The sequence below is a fragment of the Poecilia latipinna genome, unplaced genomic scaffold (genome assembly GCF_001443285.1).
Source record: "Poecilia latipinna isolate Pla-1442-1.1 unplaced genomic scaffold, P_latipinna-1.0 Scaffold919, whole genome shotgun sequence".
NCBI lineage: Eukaryota > Metazoa > Chordata > Actinopteri > Cyprinodontiformes > Poeciliidae > Poecilia > Poecilia latipinna.
The window spans coordinates 18253-34781 of NW_015113535.1; the positions used below are offsets into that span (position 1 = coordinate 18253).

Consider the following 16529-nt stretch of genomic DNA (forward strand, 5'->3'; position numbering starts at 1 on the left):
GCTCGGTTTGGGTCTTATTTTTAGCAGGACTGCCACAATGCGCATGTGCGCAGTAAAACCAAGGTGGGGCAAAAAAACTTGAATGTTTGTGACGGGGAAAATGAGCAGGACCGCCTGAAAGTGCACTAAATTTAGTCTGCTTCTCTTGTACCTAACCACTGCCTGCTTAGTTACTTCTGCCTGCGCAATTTTACTTTTTATTTATTTATTGCTTTTTAATTTTAAAGCAGGAGAACCGGAACATCGTAGGGCTGCAGAAAACCTTTTATTTGGGGAAAATAATGTTGACAGGAGTCACAGCATCGACCCTCCCGTTTGCTTTTACTCCTGGCTGCTGAACTTTCCGATCACCTTCAGCATTTCACTCCTTCCTTATCAGACAGCTGAGGTGTTGTTTGTGGGCAGCTTCAACCGGGTGTGAGAAGGATTTTATAAGATCTTCTCCAATGAACAAGGACGCCGAAAAATAGCTGACACGACCTCAAAACACTTGGTTTTACCTGCAAACAGGTGAGGTAAGTCCTTAAAAAGCTACAAATGTACTAATACGTGCGCATCAGTTCCTCTAACATGACCGTATTAATCATTGTGCGGTGGAAATACATGATTTAAACTTTCGTTAAAGTTGTTTTCACGCTGCAGTTGCGCTTAATTTGCCCCCAAAGTAAGTAGAAATCAGACGATTTTGTGCTTTTTTCTGATCTGACGTGGCTTTTGTTAACATCCTCCTTCAAACTTCTGCCACTTTCTCTGACTTCCTGCCGTTAAGAGGCCGCTTCTCGCAGCCCAACTCTTTTTTCTTTTTCCTTTTTTACTGTGTCACAACATGTTGCTGTAGGTGTTGTTACTAACTGATCGTCTGCTCGGTCAGCATTTATCAGCGGTCATCCATGGATCAGCTCCAGGCTGGAGGTTTGAGATCCACAGAGTGATGTTGGTTTTCAAGATAATCTATCCCGGCAATTTTTTACTTTTTATTTTATTTTAGTGGCGATGCAAGCAGCTGGGAAATGATGAGCTGTGCAGCGCTTCTCAAAATACGAAGCGCTGCTTTTTAAAATTTTATTGAAGGGATGAAAAAAAAAACCCTACAGGTCTGCTTCGCCTTCATTTGAGTGGATGACGTCACAAGAGGCGCAAGAATCGAGCTGGTTTACTAGATTTGGTGAATATTGTGAGGGATGAGTGACCTAACACATTTCAACACAGATTCAGAAGAATTTGAGTTGCAACAGTCAGTTTGACTCCAATCAGTCCAGAATTTTAACCTTTAATATTCTTTTGAGTTTTTTCCCTTCATTTTGTGCTTATTAAGTAATTTTAAAAATAGATAAAAGCTGTAATCTACTTGTATCACCTTAAATAGTTGAACTCGAACTAGTTCAGCTAAACCGAACATCTTCTGTCTTTGTAATGAATGAGCTATAGCATTTTTCTTTTTAGTTTTTACCTATTTTTTATGTCTTCTGGTGTTCACTGGTTGCTGTATTGCAGATCCATGTGTGTCACGGCTCAAAAATGATTTCAAAACAATTTCTGCAGGTCGTGCAAACAAATCGGATCCATGTTTTGCTGCAGCTGCATAAGACAAATCCATACATTTCATTAAAAATGTGCAAATAAAAGGGCTAAAAATAAGAAAAATACTCATCAGATGCATGCAAGTGAGGAAGTTTGTTTGTGGAAAGGTGTTTTCTTATCTGGATTAAATACAAATTTACAACAAAATAGACAAGCTGACATGTTTGGCTTCATTTAAAGTGAGTTAAGTTGATGTTAAAGAAAATCAAATCTGGCCAGTAGCTTTAAATAGTAAAACAACCACAGCAAAAGCATTTATAGAAAGCAAAAACACAGTAGGAAACTGGTGAGTCTCTGAAATAAACAATATTTTTTTTTTAATGAAGTCAGAGGTCTGCTGATGCTGCCACTGGGCTTCTATAACTAGGCCCTTTTGTTTTACACTGTTTAGAGCTGCAGAGGCAGATCAAGCAGGTGAAACTAGATGAAACCACAGCAAAGCCTCAGCAGTGCAAGATCTGCACATGCAGCGCTGCAGAGCAAGGAAGAGTCCGTCTGCTGCTCAGGCGTGCATCCTTGACTTATACGGCGTTTTTGTGACGCGTTGGCAGCTTGGTGAATCTTCATGACCAAATGTGCCGGGTAAGCTGTGGCACAGCTGTAAAATGCAAAGTTAATGACAGTCATTGATTTTTCTTTTCCTGCTACTCGGAGTTTGGCTCCATTTATGTTTAAAAAGGGAAATGTTTTAAGTTTATACACCGTAATAATTTACATTCTGATCTAAATTTGAGCATCATAGAAAAATAAATTAGTGTGGGCTATTAATGATAATACAATGAAAGATTGTGTTGCTATATACTTCCTCTCTGTGATCTGATGGACAGTTTGCTGCTGGTGTGAATGCAGAGATGATTCCTTCTCTGAGGAAAACATCTGGGAGCTGCTGCACTGTCCTTTTCATTCAGCTCTGGAAAAGATCCCTCTGCACTGAACCCCATGAAAACCTCCTAGTTATTTCACCAAATACTGATTTCTGAACAGTATTGCTGTTTCTAAATGAACATGAACTTGTTTTTCTGCATTATTTAAAGTCTGAAAGCTCTGCATCGTTTTTGTTATTTTGTCCATTTCTCATTTTCTGCTAATAAATATTGATTTTTTTTGCTTGTATTTTCAGAGACATGTCAGTTCATAGAATAAAAGAACAAAGTTCATTTTAGTCAAACCTATAAAAAATAAAATCAGAGAAACTGATTATTTTAAGTGGCCTCTCCATTTTTTCCAGAGCTGTAAATTTGACAAAATCAGGCAAAAGCACAAAAGCTGTGGAGTGAAAACACCATGTAAATACCACATGAACTCTTTATTTCAGCTAATTTCTGAAGCTCCATTGAGTTTATATTAGCATAATGTCTCAATATGGGCCTTAAAAAGTCTTAAACACTTTAGGAATTTTCATGTTAAATCTTAAATTTGTACATTTCTACATTCATTCATTTTATTTTTTTGTTCAAACTGAAACTTTCACCCAAATTTTCTCCCATTGCTGCTCCTGAAAATGGTTTTTGGTGTAAATCAAACTGATGATATTCTTTTTTTATGCTCTCTGGTGTTAAAAGTTATTTAATAATTATGTGCGTTATTAAGCTGTTAGGTAATTCGTTTGAATGTTAATCATTTAAGACCACTTAAGACTTTATTATTCATTTTATTTGTTTTATCTGTTGTTTTGTTAAATGTTTCTTAGAGTGTAAAATGTATTGAGAATGCATTATTATGCAATTGTGTTGCTTAAAAATGGTCTCAAAGCAACAATATTATCGCTCATCTCAATAACTTCTGGGACGATTTATCGTCCAGCAAAATGTGTTATCTGGACAGGATTATTTGTTGACACTCGAGTAAACAAAAACAAGCAAAACTTTAAATTAAATTATTGTTTTATTGTTGCAGCATAAATTCACATCAAGGAAATGATAAAAATCCAACTTTAATTTTAATTTTACCTTTTATTATTGGGATTACAGTAATCAAACCCTTTCAATGTTGGCTAATAATAATGTAATCTTCTGTATTAGTAATTCTTCAAAATGGGAAAGACAAGAGTACGCAGTTTTTAACCAGCGCAGTAAAGGAACGGCTATGAGAAATGTTGCCACAGTTAAAGTCTAAAACAGTTTTAATGATTCAATAACTTTATCTTGTTATTAAACACCATGAAGAGAACTGCAAAAAACCACAAACTAATTCAAGTGTCATTAATGTCAGTTAACAGAGACAGAGATAAGTTTTATCTAAGATTTAGAAAGAGTTTGAATCTTTCTATCCGCCTCCGAAAAAATAAAACAAATAAAAAAAACATTTGCTTACTTTTGGTTCGATGAAACCAAAAGGGGTGATTTTGGCAATCGGTCGAAAAGAAAACGGCTGTAGACGTTTAATATTATTGTCTTGATGAATAAATTGCTCTATATTGTTATATTTACTTACTTTACCTGTTTATGGTTCATGATTTTCTGTTTGTTTTTAATCATCTTTCAAAGGATAATTAAGTAATTTAATTGTTTGGTGTATTAAGTGACTTTCACAAGAAATGGTGGCACCAGAAAACCTTAAAATAAGTGGTTGTGATGGAGGCTTGGTGACTCTGGAGACATTTTAACCTCCCTGTAAGACAAACATCGGCCTTCGTCCAGTTTGCTTTTTCACAGTTGTAAGCTTTTTATTTATTGCCTTCAATGTAAATATGGGTGATGTTAGGAAAGTAGCAACATCAGTAAAAATGCTCCCTGCTTTAATCCCATGTTGACAGTTTCTTCAGTCAGAGGCTTCTTCAAATTCACTGTAACACAGACTGCTACAGGAGATCTTTACTGTCCACAGCCTTCACCGTCTACAATAACTCTTTAATTTGACGAGTTAAACTTAAACATCTAAATGTTAAACAACTTGAATTTTTAAATTCAAGTATTTTTAAATATTTGAATTTAAAAATTCAAGTATTTTTGAATTTAATTCAATTTGAATGTTCTCACGTCTTTCCTGTTTACAGTGGCTGACAGAAATGTGCTTTCTTTAAAAAACATTAAATATTGTAGGGGCTTACACATTAAATTCAATTTTAAAATGAAATTATAAGAATGTTTTAGTGATATTTGTTGCAGCAGAAAGGGTAAAATGATTGTTTCATGATTGTGAGAAAAACATTTGGTTGTAAGTAATTCTTCACTTTCTGCTGCTAAATAAATGTTCTCAAATTACAGGTTGAATTTTTCAAAAAAGTAAAATAAAATTTTAATAAAAATTCCAAAGTTGCCATTAATTGATGAGAGGATATTTTAAAAAGCACTCATTATTTTTAAAAACACAATCTTCTGTCACTGATTTTATCTTATACAATAAATTGTTTGAATGAACTTTGACTTCGGTTTGTAAGTACAACGCCTGAACTTCTCAGCACTTTGTAATTTCTAATGTTGCTTTGCCTCATTTAGTATTAAAACATCTTAAAATATCCCTTTCTGGCCAAAGCAGAGTCATGATTCTTCAGCTCAGGTTTTGTCTGCGGATAGTTGAGGGAGTGGCAGATCCCAAAAACAAAAAAAGTCCAGAGAAGTCGGTTCTGCATTCCTGTCCCGTCTTGCTTCATGCAGTCAGTTTCTCTGATCTGAGCAGATCAGACATTCACTGACTTGCATAACACAAACCATAATGCAGCATTTCACTGCATTACTACCTCTATATTGTGGAGTGTAAAGATGTTTGTAATCCTACAGTATTATTGTGAAGTTTAATTTATCGTGTCGAATTCGAGGCCCAGGGGCCAAATCAGCGTTTCATGTGGCCCTCTAGGCTCTGAATTACATCAAGTCCCTCCAGTTCCTCACAAATCAAATAAGTGACTGTTGCCTCAGCCTTACTTGATATCAAGTCATAGTTCGTAATTAATACAGCGAGTGATAAAAAGACACATTTAACATCAGGGGAGTCAAACTCATTTTCATTTTGGGCCAAATCAAAAACACTGAATGTTCTTAAAGGGCCGGTTGCGCCCGAATGTGTTGATAAAACTGTTAAAATGTCAATAAATAGCTGCTGCTCCAGGATTTTGTCATTTTTGCAATCAAAATTGCAGATTTTGTGGTGCTAATTTAGAAATATTTGTAAGGAATTTTTACGATATCTACGCTAATGTGTGACGTTAAATGTGTCGATTAAACTCAGCGATTAAGTGACTGCAATGTTGAATCTGTTGATTTTGTGTGAATTTTGCAGATTTGTGAGAAACTGGAGGGACTTATTGATATAATTTAGAGTCTATAGGGCCACATAAAAAGCTTTGGCGGGCCAGATTTGGCCCCTGGACCTCGAATTTGACACATGTCTTACATAATCCATTAGCACAAATATTGTAAAAATTCCTTACAAACATGTCTAAACTGGAACCACAAAATCTGCATTTTTGATTAAAGAAATTGCAGAATCATTTGGGAACATATATTTTCCCAAATGATTTATTGATATTTTAACAGGTTAAATGGTTTTAATTCAATACATTCTGGGACAAGCGACTTTTAAAGAACATTTGGATTTTCAATACGGCCCAAAATGAAAATGAGTTTGGCACCTCTGGCATTAAAGCATTAAATATGGCAGCGTTTCCACACAGTTGGACTCTATCTTGAGAAGAATATGTCCCATTTTCACATTTTGAAGCTTCTCGCTGTCCAGACTGATGGTGATGGACGCTCAGTGAGACCCGAGTCTGTGGAAACTGGACCGACTCACAATGATCGCCTTGTGAGCTTCCCTGAAGGGAGATTCACTCAGCTGCCAAAAGCTTTTGCTGGAATAATCTATTCAGTTTCCTGAAAATTAAATCGAAGACAGTGTGGGAGATATTTATTTCGTCTTTGCTGTGATTCCAGTTCAGATCCACTCATGTTCCAAAATGTAAACTTTTCTCTGGTGAAAAGACCAGAGCGACAGAAATCAACATTATTTTTCTATTACATTTTTAAATAAATGTTAAATTTATCTGGATTTGTTGCCAAAATAATCTCTGTCTATCCATCTATAATAATTTAATGATTTGCCAAAAACACAAAATCTTACAAAGTATCTCTGTCTAGTTTCTTGTGTAAACATCTTAAGACACTTTAAATAAGACTAAATTTACAGCAAGACAGAGGAGCTTGTTTTAAATCAATAATTCTTTAATACTGACAAAAAAAGTCAACAGATTATTTTACTCATAAGTCATAAGACATTTTTCCCATCTTATGAGTGAAACTTTTTCCATCAAAACTAGAACTTTTTAAATCAATATTTAGGAATTATTGATTTAAAATATGCTGAAAATTGTTAATTTTGTCTTATTTCAGGTGTATTGTTTAAGAAATTTGGACTCAGCATTAGACAAAAAAATAGTTTTTTGTAGTTTTCTTGAATATTGACTCCTTTGATTCTTTCCTAAATGTTAGTAGCAACATTTCTGTTAACTTTAAACACTTATGTTACGTGTTTCAGCATCAGCAAGTTTCACATGGGTCTAAATATAAACGATGTGCATTTTGTGTACTATAAAGTCCGTCACCTTCCTGCAGTGCGTGCTGCTAATGCTGTGATCCTGTTTGTGGGTTGCATAATAATTGGTGCAAAACGGTAAAGGCGTGCTTCAAATTATTTTTACTACCCAACTATCTTTAGCTGAAAGTTCATGAACTGCCTCCAATTGGTAAAAAACAAGTATTAGCTGAATTTATTAACAAGTTGGTTGGGCTGCCCTGCCGTTGTAGCCACTTGAAGCATTCGGCATTCTGAGGTGAGTGAATCATCATCGCTTTAGAGAGGATCTGAGCAGAGCAGCATCAGAATAAGTGACATTACTGAGGAGAAGTCGTCAGCTTGAACTGCTTCTCCTTCTGTTTGGATGAAATCTCTTCCAAAAATAGAAAACACATTTAATTTTTAAAAATGCATGTAAATACAAATGTAATGTCTGTGACATTTACAGAAATGTTTTAGAGTGGCGTCTCACATCTGCAATGTTGATAAAATATAAAGACGATCTATAAGTCATTGAGCCATTAGGAATAGTAAATATTCATTACATTGAAAAATCCCACTAAATCGTGATAAAGTAAATTACATGATAACATTAAACACAATATGCAAAAAAAGTTACAAAAAATTATCTAAAAAATATTCTTACTAAGTTTTGTGACATTTAACGAATAAAAATATTTATGCTAACTGACCAGAAACAAGAGACGTTTAATCTGATCTAACTTCAGGCACTGACAAAAAACAAACTTGTGTATGTCTTTTTAAAAGGTGTATAATAAATATGTGGTTTCAGCTGTAAATAGCGTTTTCCAAATTTAGACTTATAGTCAAGTGTTAGATTGCACTTTATGATAAAACGGTGTAGTTTCAATATCAAGGACTTTAAACAGAAATCAAGCACTTTCCAAACCTTTAAAACACATATTCAAGCTTTTTCAAGGCTTTCAAGCCCTGATTCGGTTGTTCGGCTGATGATCATGATGTGAAATTTGACAGAGTGTGTATAAAATGATCTTTTTGAACCTTCTCAAACTCATATGTCATAAAACCCTACAGAGGGTCCTTAAACATGGCAGACTATAAAGTGTGTAAAACTGACTCACATTGGCGTTTGAACTTGGCATGTGGCTGCAGACTCCATTATCCAACTGTTTCAGTCTAAATGTACTGAAGCAGAAAAAGCCCAAACACTAATTATTCTGCAACTCTCCAGATAATCATCTTGTGATTTCCGTCTCATCAGCGATAACAACCTGAAGGTTTGAAACCTTGCTGCTGTGTCTGTTGAACATGTGAACCTTGAAGGTTTTACACTTTCTGGTCATGACGGTGTGCTGCAGCCATCTGTGTTCAGTTAACTTTAGTTTATATTGTGCAACTGACTGCAGGAGTCATTCCAGGGCGATTTAAGCACCAAAGATGATTCATTTCCAGTTAAGTAAAGTATTATAATCCGTTTTAAATTAGTCATTAAAGTTTTATGTGACTTTGTGATTAAAGATAAATGACTGAGTAAAAACACAACAGATGTGCAGAGCTAAAGGAAAAACATAATGTACATTTTTCTCAAGAATTCCTGCAGAACTACATTTAGTAATATGTTGCTATTTTGATAGTAGTGATTGTTATCGGTACTCTGATCGTTATAGGGTAACACAAGAATATATGAAGTTAATACTTCCTGGTTAATTAGCCGCTAGGGTAGCGCTTACAGTTAGCGTCTCAGCAAACTTTCAGCTCTGCTTTCATAATAAGTGGTATGTAGCACTACTTAAAGAGTAACAAAACCCCAAATTACCTTTTTCTTTTGCTGAAAAATGGTATAAATTGGTCCTTAAGGGTGTTATCTTTGTTTGTTTACAAATTGTAACATTTAAAAGTGTGAAATTTGGCCTGAAACCGTCTCAGTGCTGCCCTCTCTGGGTTGAACGTGGTTATTGCAGTTGAATTTTCTCCCCGTCTCCTGTTGACAGCAATAACGCACAAAAACGTCAATAGATTTGTCTCTAGATTTGTCTCTAGATTAAATATAACGACCAAGTCGGTAAGTTAGCAACAGCGTTTCCCTCGTCATCGCAGCTTTACCCTCTCCATTGGCCACGCCCCTCAGCGTCTCATGGCCCCGCCCACTTTAGTTGAATTTTTCACACTGTCTCAGGGCGAGTTTATGGTTATTATTTACCAAATAATGCAAAGTTTAAGCTTTTAAAGGACTTTCAATGCAAGTTTTAAGGAAACATTACATTAAAGTTCCATTTTTTTTTTACCAAATGTCACTTAATGACAACAGCCGTAAACATTCATGAAGACTCCTCCATCTTCATGACAGGTGTTATGTCACCCCTTCAAATAGAGTGTGACCAAAAACACTATTATTGGCAGAAAAATTCTTATTATCGTTATGGTGTAAAATTTAAATGATGTAATTAAAGCAGCTAGTGTCACTGAAATGCCATAGCGGTTTATAGATGAGTCAGATTAAGGAGGGAGGGGGTGTTGAGGGCAGGAAATGCATCCAGATCCTCAGAAGACAGCTGCAGTTTTGCATCAAGAGGTCAACATCCGTTACAGAGAAACTATGGTGAGAGACAGCCGTCTTTGCGACTCGTGAGAATTACGTTCTGCACCAGTAAAAACTAGTAAATTCTCAGTATTATTCATGTTTCAGCGAAGGGAGTGCAGGCTGTGAGGAGGGGAATTTGTGATGTTTTCTGTCTGGTTTCTAAGCAGCCGGGACTGTGACTCTGGGATATCATGCAGGAAGCTGACATGCTGAGGGATGTGACCTCATGTAAAGTGGTGGATTATTAGGAGCTGAATTTTCCCTTTAGCACGGATCGTTGAGCTACTTCACCTCCTCGTGGGAACTGAAAGAGGAAGAGAGGAAGTGGGGCTCTGAGAGAGGGGAAAGGGGAGTGTTTTGCATGACATTTAACTACGACGCCTCTGGTCTGATTGGTGGTATGTGCATGATAGGAGCGCAGAGCCTGCAGGGAATGGAGTCCCTAACGTCTGGTCATCACACGTCTGGAGTCCAGCGCTGGTGGAGACCTGAGCCTGGGTTTTATCTCTCTAAACACTATCAAAAATCAACTTTTCTCCCATTTATTAAAATCCTGAAAATAAATTTCTGTGTGTTTGTAGTCTCTCTGGAATCATGGAAGCTGCTCTATATTTACATGGCTTACGTCATGGAAACTTGCACACTAGTTGTGAAAGTGTGATTGTAAAAAGAAAAAGGCCTGTTGGTTCTGCTTTTCATACGAGCAGGTTATTTTTACCAGCATTGTCAGATCTGCCTTACAGTGCATTCAAATGATAACTCGGTGAATAACTGTAATTGTCACGCGTCTCTGAGCTGACTAAAAAGAAAAAACTATAATGGACAAATTCAATGTCTTCCTGAAATTTGCTTGTGGTTTGTAGGTTTTTCAAGCAAAGCCTGTTTTGCTAATTTTTTTCTTCTTCTCTGCAGGTACCAGCTCTGATGGTAGCAGGGAGAACACCTCACCTGTGAGAGGATCCAAGAACCTCACCATGACAGAGGTCCAGGTAATTTAGAAACTTTGACCTCAAACACTTGCGTTTGTCAAAATTAAAACTTATTGGAAAACTTTATGTGCATAAGACTGACAGAACAGCTGCCATAAACATGAAGGAGTCTTCATGAATGTTTATGACTGCTGTGATCTTGTGTCATTTGGTAAATAATGACACTTTTAATGCAATTTAGTGCAAGTTTTAATTCGGCTTTTCATTTAAAAACACATAAAGACAGTTACAAAGTTGGCCTTCCATCACCTGAAGAAAATTTCCACGACTAGAGAAACTCATCCATGCATTTATCTTTAGCTGTATTGATGACTGTTTTTATTCAGGCAACGTCTTCACAGATCTGAATAAAACAATCAGAAAGATGCGCACTGTAAAACATTTGAAGGTGATTTAACTTGACAATGAAAGTCCACCTGCTGCCTTGAAAATGCAATTTAAGTCGACAAGAAAATTGGTTTGATTTTAAGTCAGAAATTAAAGTTCATGAAGTTGATTTAACAACTAGAGACAAGTTGACTAAACATTGTTTTTTAACTTCATTAGACTTGAATTGTGAGTTTTAACTTAATGCTGCAATTTAAACCAAATAATTATTTAACAAAACTATCCTCACCTGGTTAAAGAGCCACATTTCTCTACTATTTTACTCACAATATCAAGTTAAAATAAATACTTATTTTACTTTAGAATAATTTAAATTCTTGTTTGAACTAAATTTCTGATCTGATGATGAATTTTATTAAACATCCCAATGAATTCAGCTCAGAAACATTTAGTGTGATCAGGACATTATCCTCAAGCTTTGCTGACTGAGAATTGCATTAAAATGAACATTTGCCTTAATAAAACACCAGAGTCAGATCAACGTAACGCACTTCCATCTCAGGAGACAGAAACATGCCGCTAAGCATTCTGGGAAATAGCTCCCACTCCTGTCTTTCTCTTCTTTCAGTTTTGTAAGTGCAAACCTAAAAACTCAGTTTATTCAACTCTTGGAGGTTTGACTAAATTAATAAAAAGTTAACAACTTACTGCTGTAAGTTTATCTTTCACAAACTCACATTTAGGTTCAAAATCTGAAACTGGATAAATTTATTTGACTTGAAGAGTAGAAGAGAGTAGACACAACTAAATACAACTGAAATGTTTTACAGTGCAGCTGATCCAGACGCTGCTGCTGTAGTTCTGACTAAACCCAGGAAGTTAGAGAACAACACCCAGTTCTACAGTCCTCTGGCTCCCTGTAGCTCAGAGAATAGACTTTAAAATACTGTTAGTTTATAAATCACTGAATGGCTCGGCACCACAACACATTAAAGAGCTGCTGTTGTCATAGCAACCTTTCAGACCTCTCTGGTCTTCTGGTTCTGGTTCTGCTCTGCATCCAGAACCAGAACCAAACATGGAGAAGCAGCATTCAGCTTCTATGCACCACAAATCTGGAACAAGCTTCCAGTAAACTGCAAAACAGCCGAAACACTGAGTTCCTTTAAATGTAGACTAAAAACCCGCCCGGTTACGGTTGTATTTGAAACATAATAAGTTAGTCATTAATCAACAATCTGCTGTGTAACGATGGCAAAATATAATGCTTCAATTGTTGAATTTGTGTTTTTATGATGTAAAGCACTTTGAACTGTCTTGTTGCTGAAATGTGTTATAAAAATAAATTTTATTATTTACAGAATGACACTTAACGAGAACAGCCATAAACATCCATTAAGACTCCTTCATGACAGCCATTATGTCAGGTTATGATTTCACCCTGAGGTTCTGATCCGCCGTCTCCGGCCTGATGTTTCAGAGTCCATGGCCGCAGGGCACAGAGTGCGTGGCGAGGTACAACTTCAAAGGCACATCAGAGCAGGACCTGCCGTTCAACAAAGGAGACGTGTTGACCATCATCGTGGTCACAAAAGTAAGACTTTACTCCTGTCAGGGCAAAACATTCCTCCTTCAGATGACATTTTCCACTGCTGACATTTGTGTGTTTCCAGGATCCAAACTGGTACCATGCTAAAAACGCTGCGGGCCAAGAGGGGACGATCCCAGCGAACTACGTCCAGAAAAGAGAAGGCGTGAAATCCGGAGGCAAGCTGAGTCTAATGCCGTAAGTGAACAGATTAGTCAGGCTTCTGGAAGGGCTTACGTCATCATTTTTACAACTTTCACTTTGTGTTTGGGCTTGTAGCGCACCGGGTTCATTTTCGTCATGTCCATGTTTGACACAAAAAGGAAAATTACACAAAGCAGAGGAACCAAGAGTGAAGTCGAAAGTGACTTGGATATCAAAATCTGCACCTAAATGTCAAATGTGCTCAAATGTTTGTCGCAGTTCTGCTAGTGTTGAAAAAACACAGTTTCTTTATTGCTGTGTTTTCATTAAATGAGAAATTAAATTAAAATCACATGTAAATAAGGTTGTAATACATCATGAAAAATCCTGGTGGCGACGGATGTAAATAGTTACATGAGATATATTCATAATTCAGCCATCGATGATCATCTATCAGCCAATCAAAAAAGAAGTCAGAGTTTCATTCAGGCATCGGAGTAAAAAGCCCCTTATAGTCTGCAGCAGCTACGTGTGCGGCGTTTTGGGAAAATTGTTAGTGATTTTACAGAACATGTTTAAATGACTCAGACATTTTTATGAACTGTCCGATAAAAACAAAAACAAACCATCATCCTCCTGCCAATTCCTGTTGTCTTCTTTGTTGCTTTTGACAGTAGTAACAGTAACAGTTTTGTGAAATATGTCTAATTTGATATGGCCAACAAACCGGCTCATTCTAGCGTAAAAAGTTTTGTAGCGTACTTATTTTCATCCATCCATTTTCTAACACCCTTGTCCCTTAGTGGGGTCAGGAGATGCTGGTCGCAGGGCAGCACAGAGACAGACAGGACACACAACCATCCAGACACACACTCACACCTAGGGAGAATTTGGAGAGGCCATTTAACCTGACATGGTTTTGGACTGTGGGAGGAAACCGGAGAAAACCCACCATGCACAGCGAGAACATGCAAACTCCATGGAGAAAGACCGGGAATCAAACCCAGAACCTTCTTGCTGCAAGGCAACAGCTCTACCAACTGCGCCACTGTGCAGCCCCTAAATTTATTTTCATTTAATGTAAATAAATCAAGCAAAAAGACTTGAAAATTTCAATTTGCACACAGTTTATTGTTAATGGAAACACAGATTAGCACGAAGTCCAACCAAGCAGGAATTAGTGATTAAATAAAGAGCAGGTTGTGATTTATCCAGACGATGAGAACAATAACGGGGACACTTCACAAACTGAAACACTACTCAGAAATTTAAAAGTACCACTTATAACTTGCCACAGTGATGATTTCCTACTTAACTAATTAAATTAATATAAATTGTAGCAATAGTCATTCCTGCTCCAGTTCTGACCAGCATTGTTAATAGTATTTGCACAGGAGTTGGTCACTGGAATAGTTTACTTTTAGTTGACTTTGAGTTGCAGATCTTCTGCTCCAAATCCTTCTGCAGTTTGTTTTCAAGCTGATGGACAGGACATTAAAACAGACATGTAGTGTTAATGTCAGACTCAGACCCTGGAAGGTAATGTTTTAATTTTACAAACATGTTTTTGCAGCAATCCAAAGATGAATCAAAACACGCAAAAAGCTGGTCAACAGTTCAAAGGATTTCATTGCTGTGGAGATGTTGTCATTATTTTATTATATTTTCAGATCATGAAATGACTTTTTCATGACCTCAGAACATGATGCGGTTCCGATCAAAATCAACATGGGAAAACATACCAGACTGACATTTTGAAGTTGCTGTTACAGATTTAAAGCAACCTGTGGACATTGGCAAACTGTCAGAGCACACATAAAACAGTGAAAGTTAGCATCATCAGCATTTGGTTGGAGAATTTCATGCAACCAAACAACAGCTGCGGTTGCCTCAGAGGTCTGGCTGCTGGCTTCCTGCTAGTCGGTGATTTGTTCTTTTAGTTTTGATCTGTTCCTTTAATAAAACTCAATATTAAAATTGTTTTAGTCCTGGAGTAGAAACAGTTTGAATGGCGAGACTCTTTTGGGCAGGTGAGGAAAAGCAGAGCTCTGAGCTGTCAAAGTTAACGGATATGATTCATCTCAAAAGCTCAACACGTTAATTTCACATATCATCCATAAACTGCACGACCTATTTCGACCTGAAAGCCTGACTCTCATGGAGGGTTACTTAGTTCAGATCAGCACATTTCACAGCCTGGTACTGCGGTCAACAACGCACAGAGAAAAGATGGACGAAGAGAGACAAACCGCTGCGCTTTAAGAAACATCGTGATGGATGTAAATATTGCAACGAGGAATTATCCTTTCCCCAAAGTACCAGCAGTTTATCATTAACACTCGCAGATGCTACATTTATAGCTGGAAGCACATATCTGGTTTGAGGGTGCGACCCAGAAGGCCCTTTTAGAGTAAAAAACTATTTTGGAAGTTACTAATCCACTTTGAGTCTTTCTCACTAACAATAGAAACGCCAAATGTGACTTTTTTTGTTCATGCTAGCATAATTTTAACTTTTACTAGCTCCCTGACCGCAATCTAATCTTTCGCTTTTACAATGACCAGGATTAGGTTAAGGCTTCTGTTGCTCTTGCAACCACAGCATCTCATAGCCTGGTGTTTACTGAAATGGCCCCAACAAGCCTCTTCCTATGGCTGCGCGGTTGCAGCAGCCAGTGGCCCGTTTAGCCGTAGCAGGGCTGCTGTGGTTGTGTGAATGGAGGCCTCAGTTTGTTCGGCCTGTGTTGTAATTGCAGAGCTCTTGTGTCTGCCTCCACCTCAGCTTTGCATGAACTCGACACAGTTTCCTGTTGTCTCCTCTTCTATTTTAGACGGAAGTAATCTCGAAAATCTTCCCCTGTTTTGCTCATGTGACGGGTTTCCATGTGTGTGCATCTTTGCATGGAGAACAGAGTTATTTTTAGGTCTCCTGATCACAGAATTGTCTTGAATATTTTCATGGAGATAAAGCTGCACATGCACCAACACGCAAATAGTAACGATATGAAAAAATGATTTGATACCAAATCTCTAATAGGAAGTCATGAAAGCTGTTCTTATTATAGAGTCTAGATGAGATAAAGCTATTTACATGTTTAGAAAGTTTATACTTATCCTCTAAAACAAAAACAGCTGCAGGAAAACACCTTTGTCAGTGGCTGAGCCGGAGGAGGATTCTATTTCTGCTTTTGTCCTGAGCTTTCCAACAAGCTCTGTGTGATATTTACATTTCCTATGGAGCCACATGCAAATGCAGTAGCTGTACCCTCAGAAAGCTGCATTTGAATATTTGTCTGCCTCTGTAATATAACTGGTCAGAGGGACGATGCAAAGTACCATAATCTATACATCTGATGGCTGCAAACATCATTTCAATTATTTGCATCAAAGGTTCATTAAGGGTCACTGACAGATCACACAGGTTCTGGAGGAGGAGACGAACGGTTCTGGAGGAGGAGACGAACGGTTCTGAGACTAACAGGAATAAATGCATAGCAGAGGCAGAGCGGATGATCTTTCAAAGGCTTTGAGCAATAATTTGATTTTTATGACGTTAAGGTTTATAAGAAGCAGTTCGGAGTTTCCAAAGGACCTAACAGAGTGCAGAGGGGATGAGGGGACAGTCTGCTGGGTCGGGTCTGCTGGGTCGGGTCCGCTGGGTTGGGCTCGCTGGGTCGGGTCTGCCGGGTCGGGTCCGCCGGGTCGGGTCCGTTGGGTCGGGTCCGCCGGGTCGGGTCCGCCGGGTCGGGTCCTTTGGGTCGGGTCCGTTGGGTCGGGTCCGCTGGGGCGGGGCCGCTGGGGCGGGGCCGCCGGGGCGGGGCCGCTGG

At 37.8% G+C, this 16529-nt stretch overlaps 1 protein-coding gene across 3 annotated transcripts in view; it reads left to right on the top strand.

Annotated features, from left to right (window-relative positions):
* The first annotated feature begins 77 nt into the window (after nucleotides 1-77).
* Nucleotides 78-16529, top strand: part of LOC106957618 (C-terminal Src kinase) — a 30888-nt gene continuing 14436 nt past the window's right edge. Inside the window, exons 1-5 of one of the 3 annotated variants that reach the window (XM_015049024.1) lie at nucleotides 8234-8351; nucleotides 8481-8525; nucleotides 10568-10644; nucleotides 12452-12565; nucleotides 12645-12757. In XM_015049024.1, coding sequence (XP_014904510.1) covers nucleotides 10630-10644; nucleotides 12452-12565; nucleotides 12645-12757 — 242 coding nt within the window. In that variant the 5' untranslated portion in view covers nucleotides 8234-8351; nucleotides 8481-8525; nucleotides 10568-10629. Of the gene's footprint in view, nucleotides 516-8233; nucleotides 8352-8480; nucleotides 8526-10567; nucleotides 10645-12451; nucleotides 12566-12644; nucleotides 12758-16529 lie in introns of those variants that run through there. The other 2 variants (XM_015049023.1, XM_015049022.1) reach the window with 2 other exon arrangements.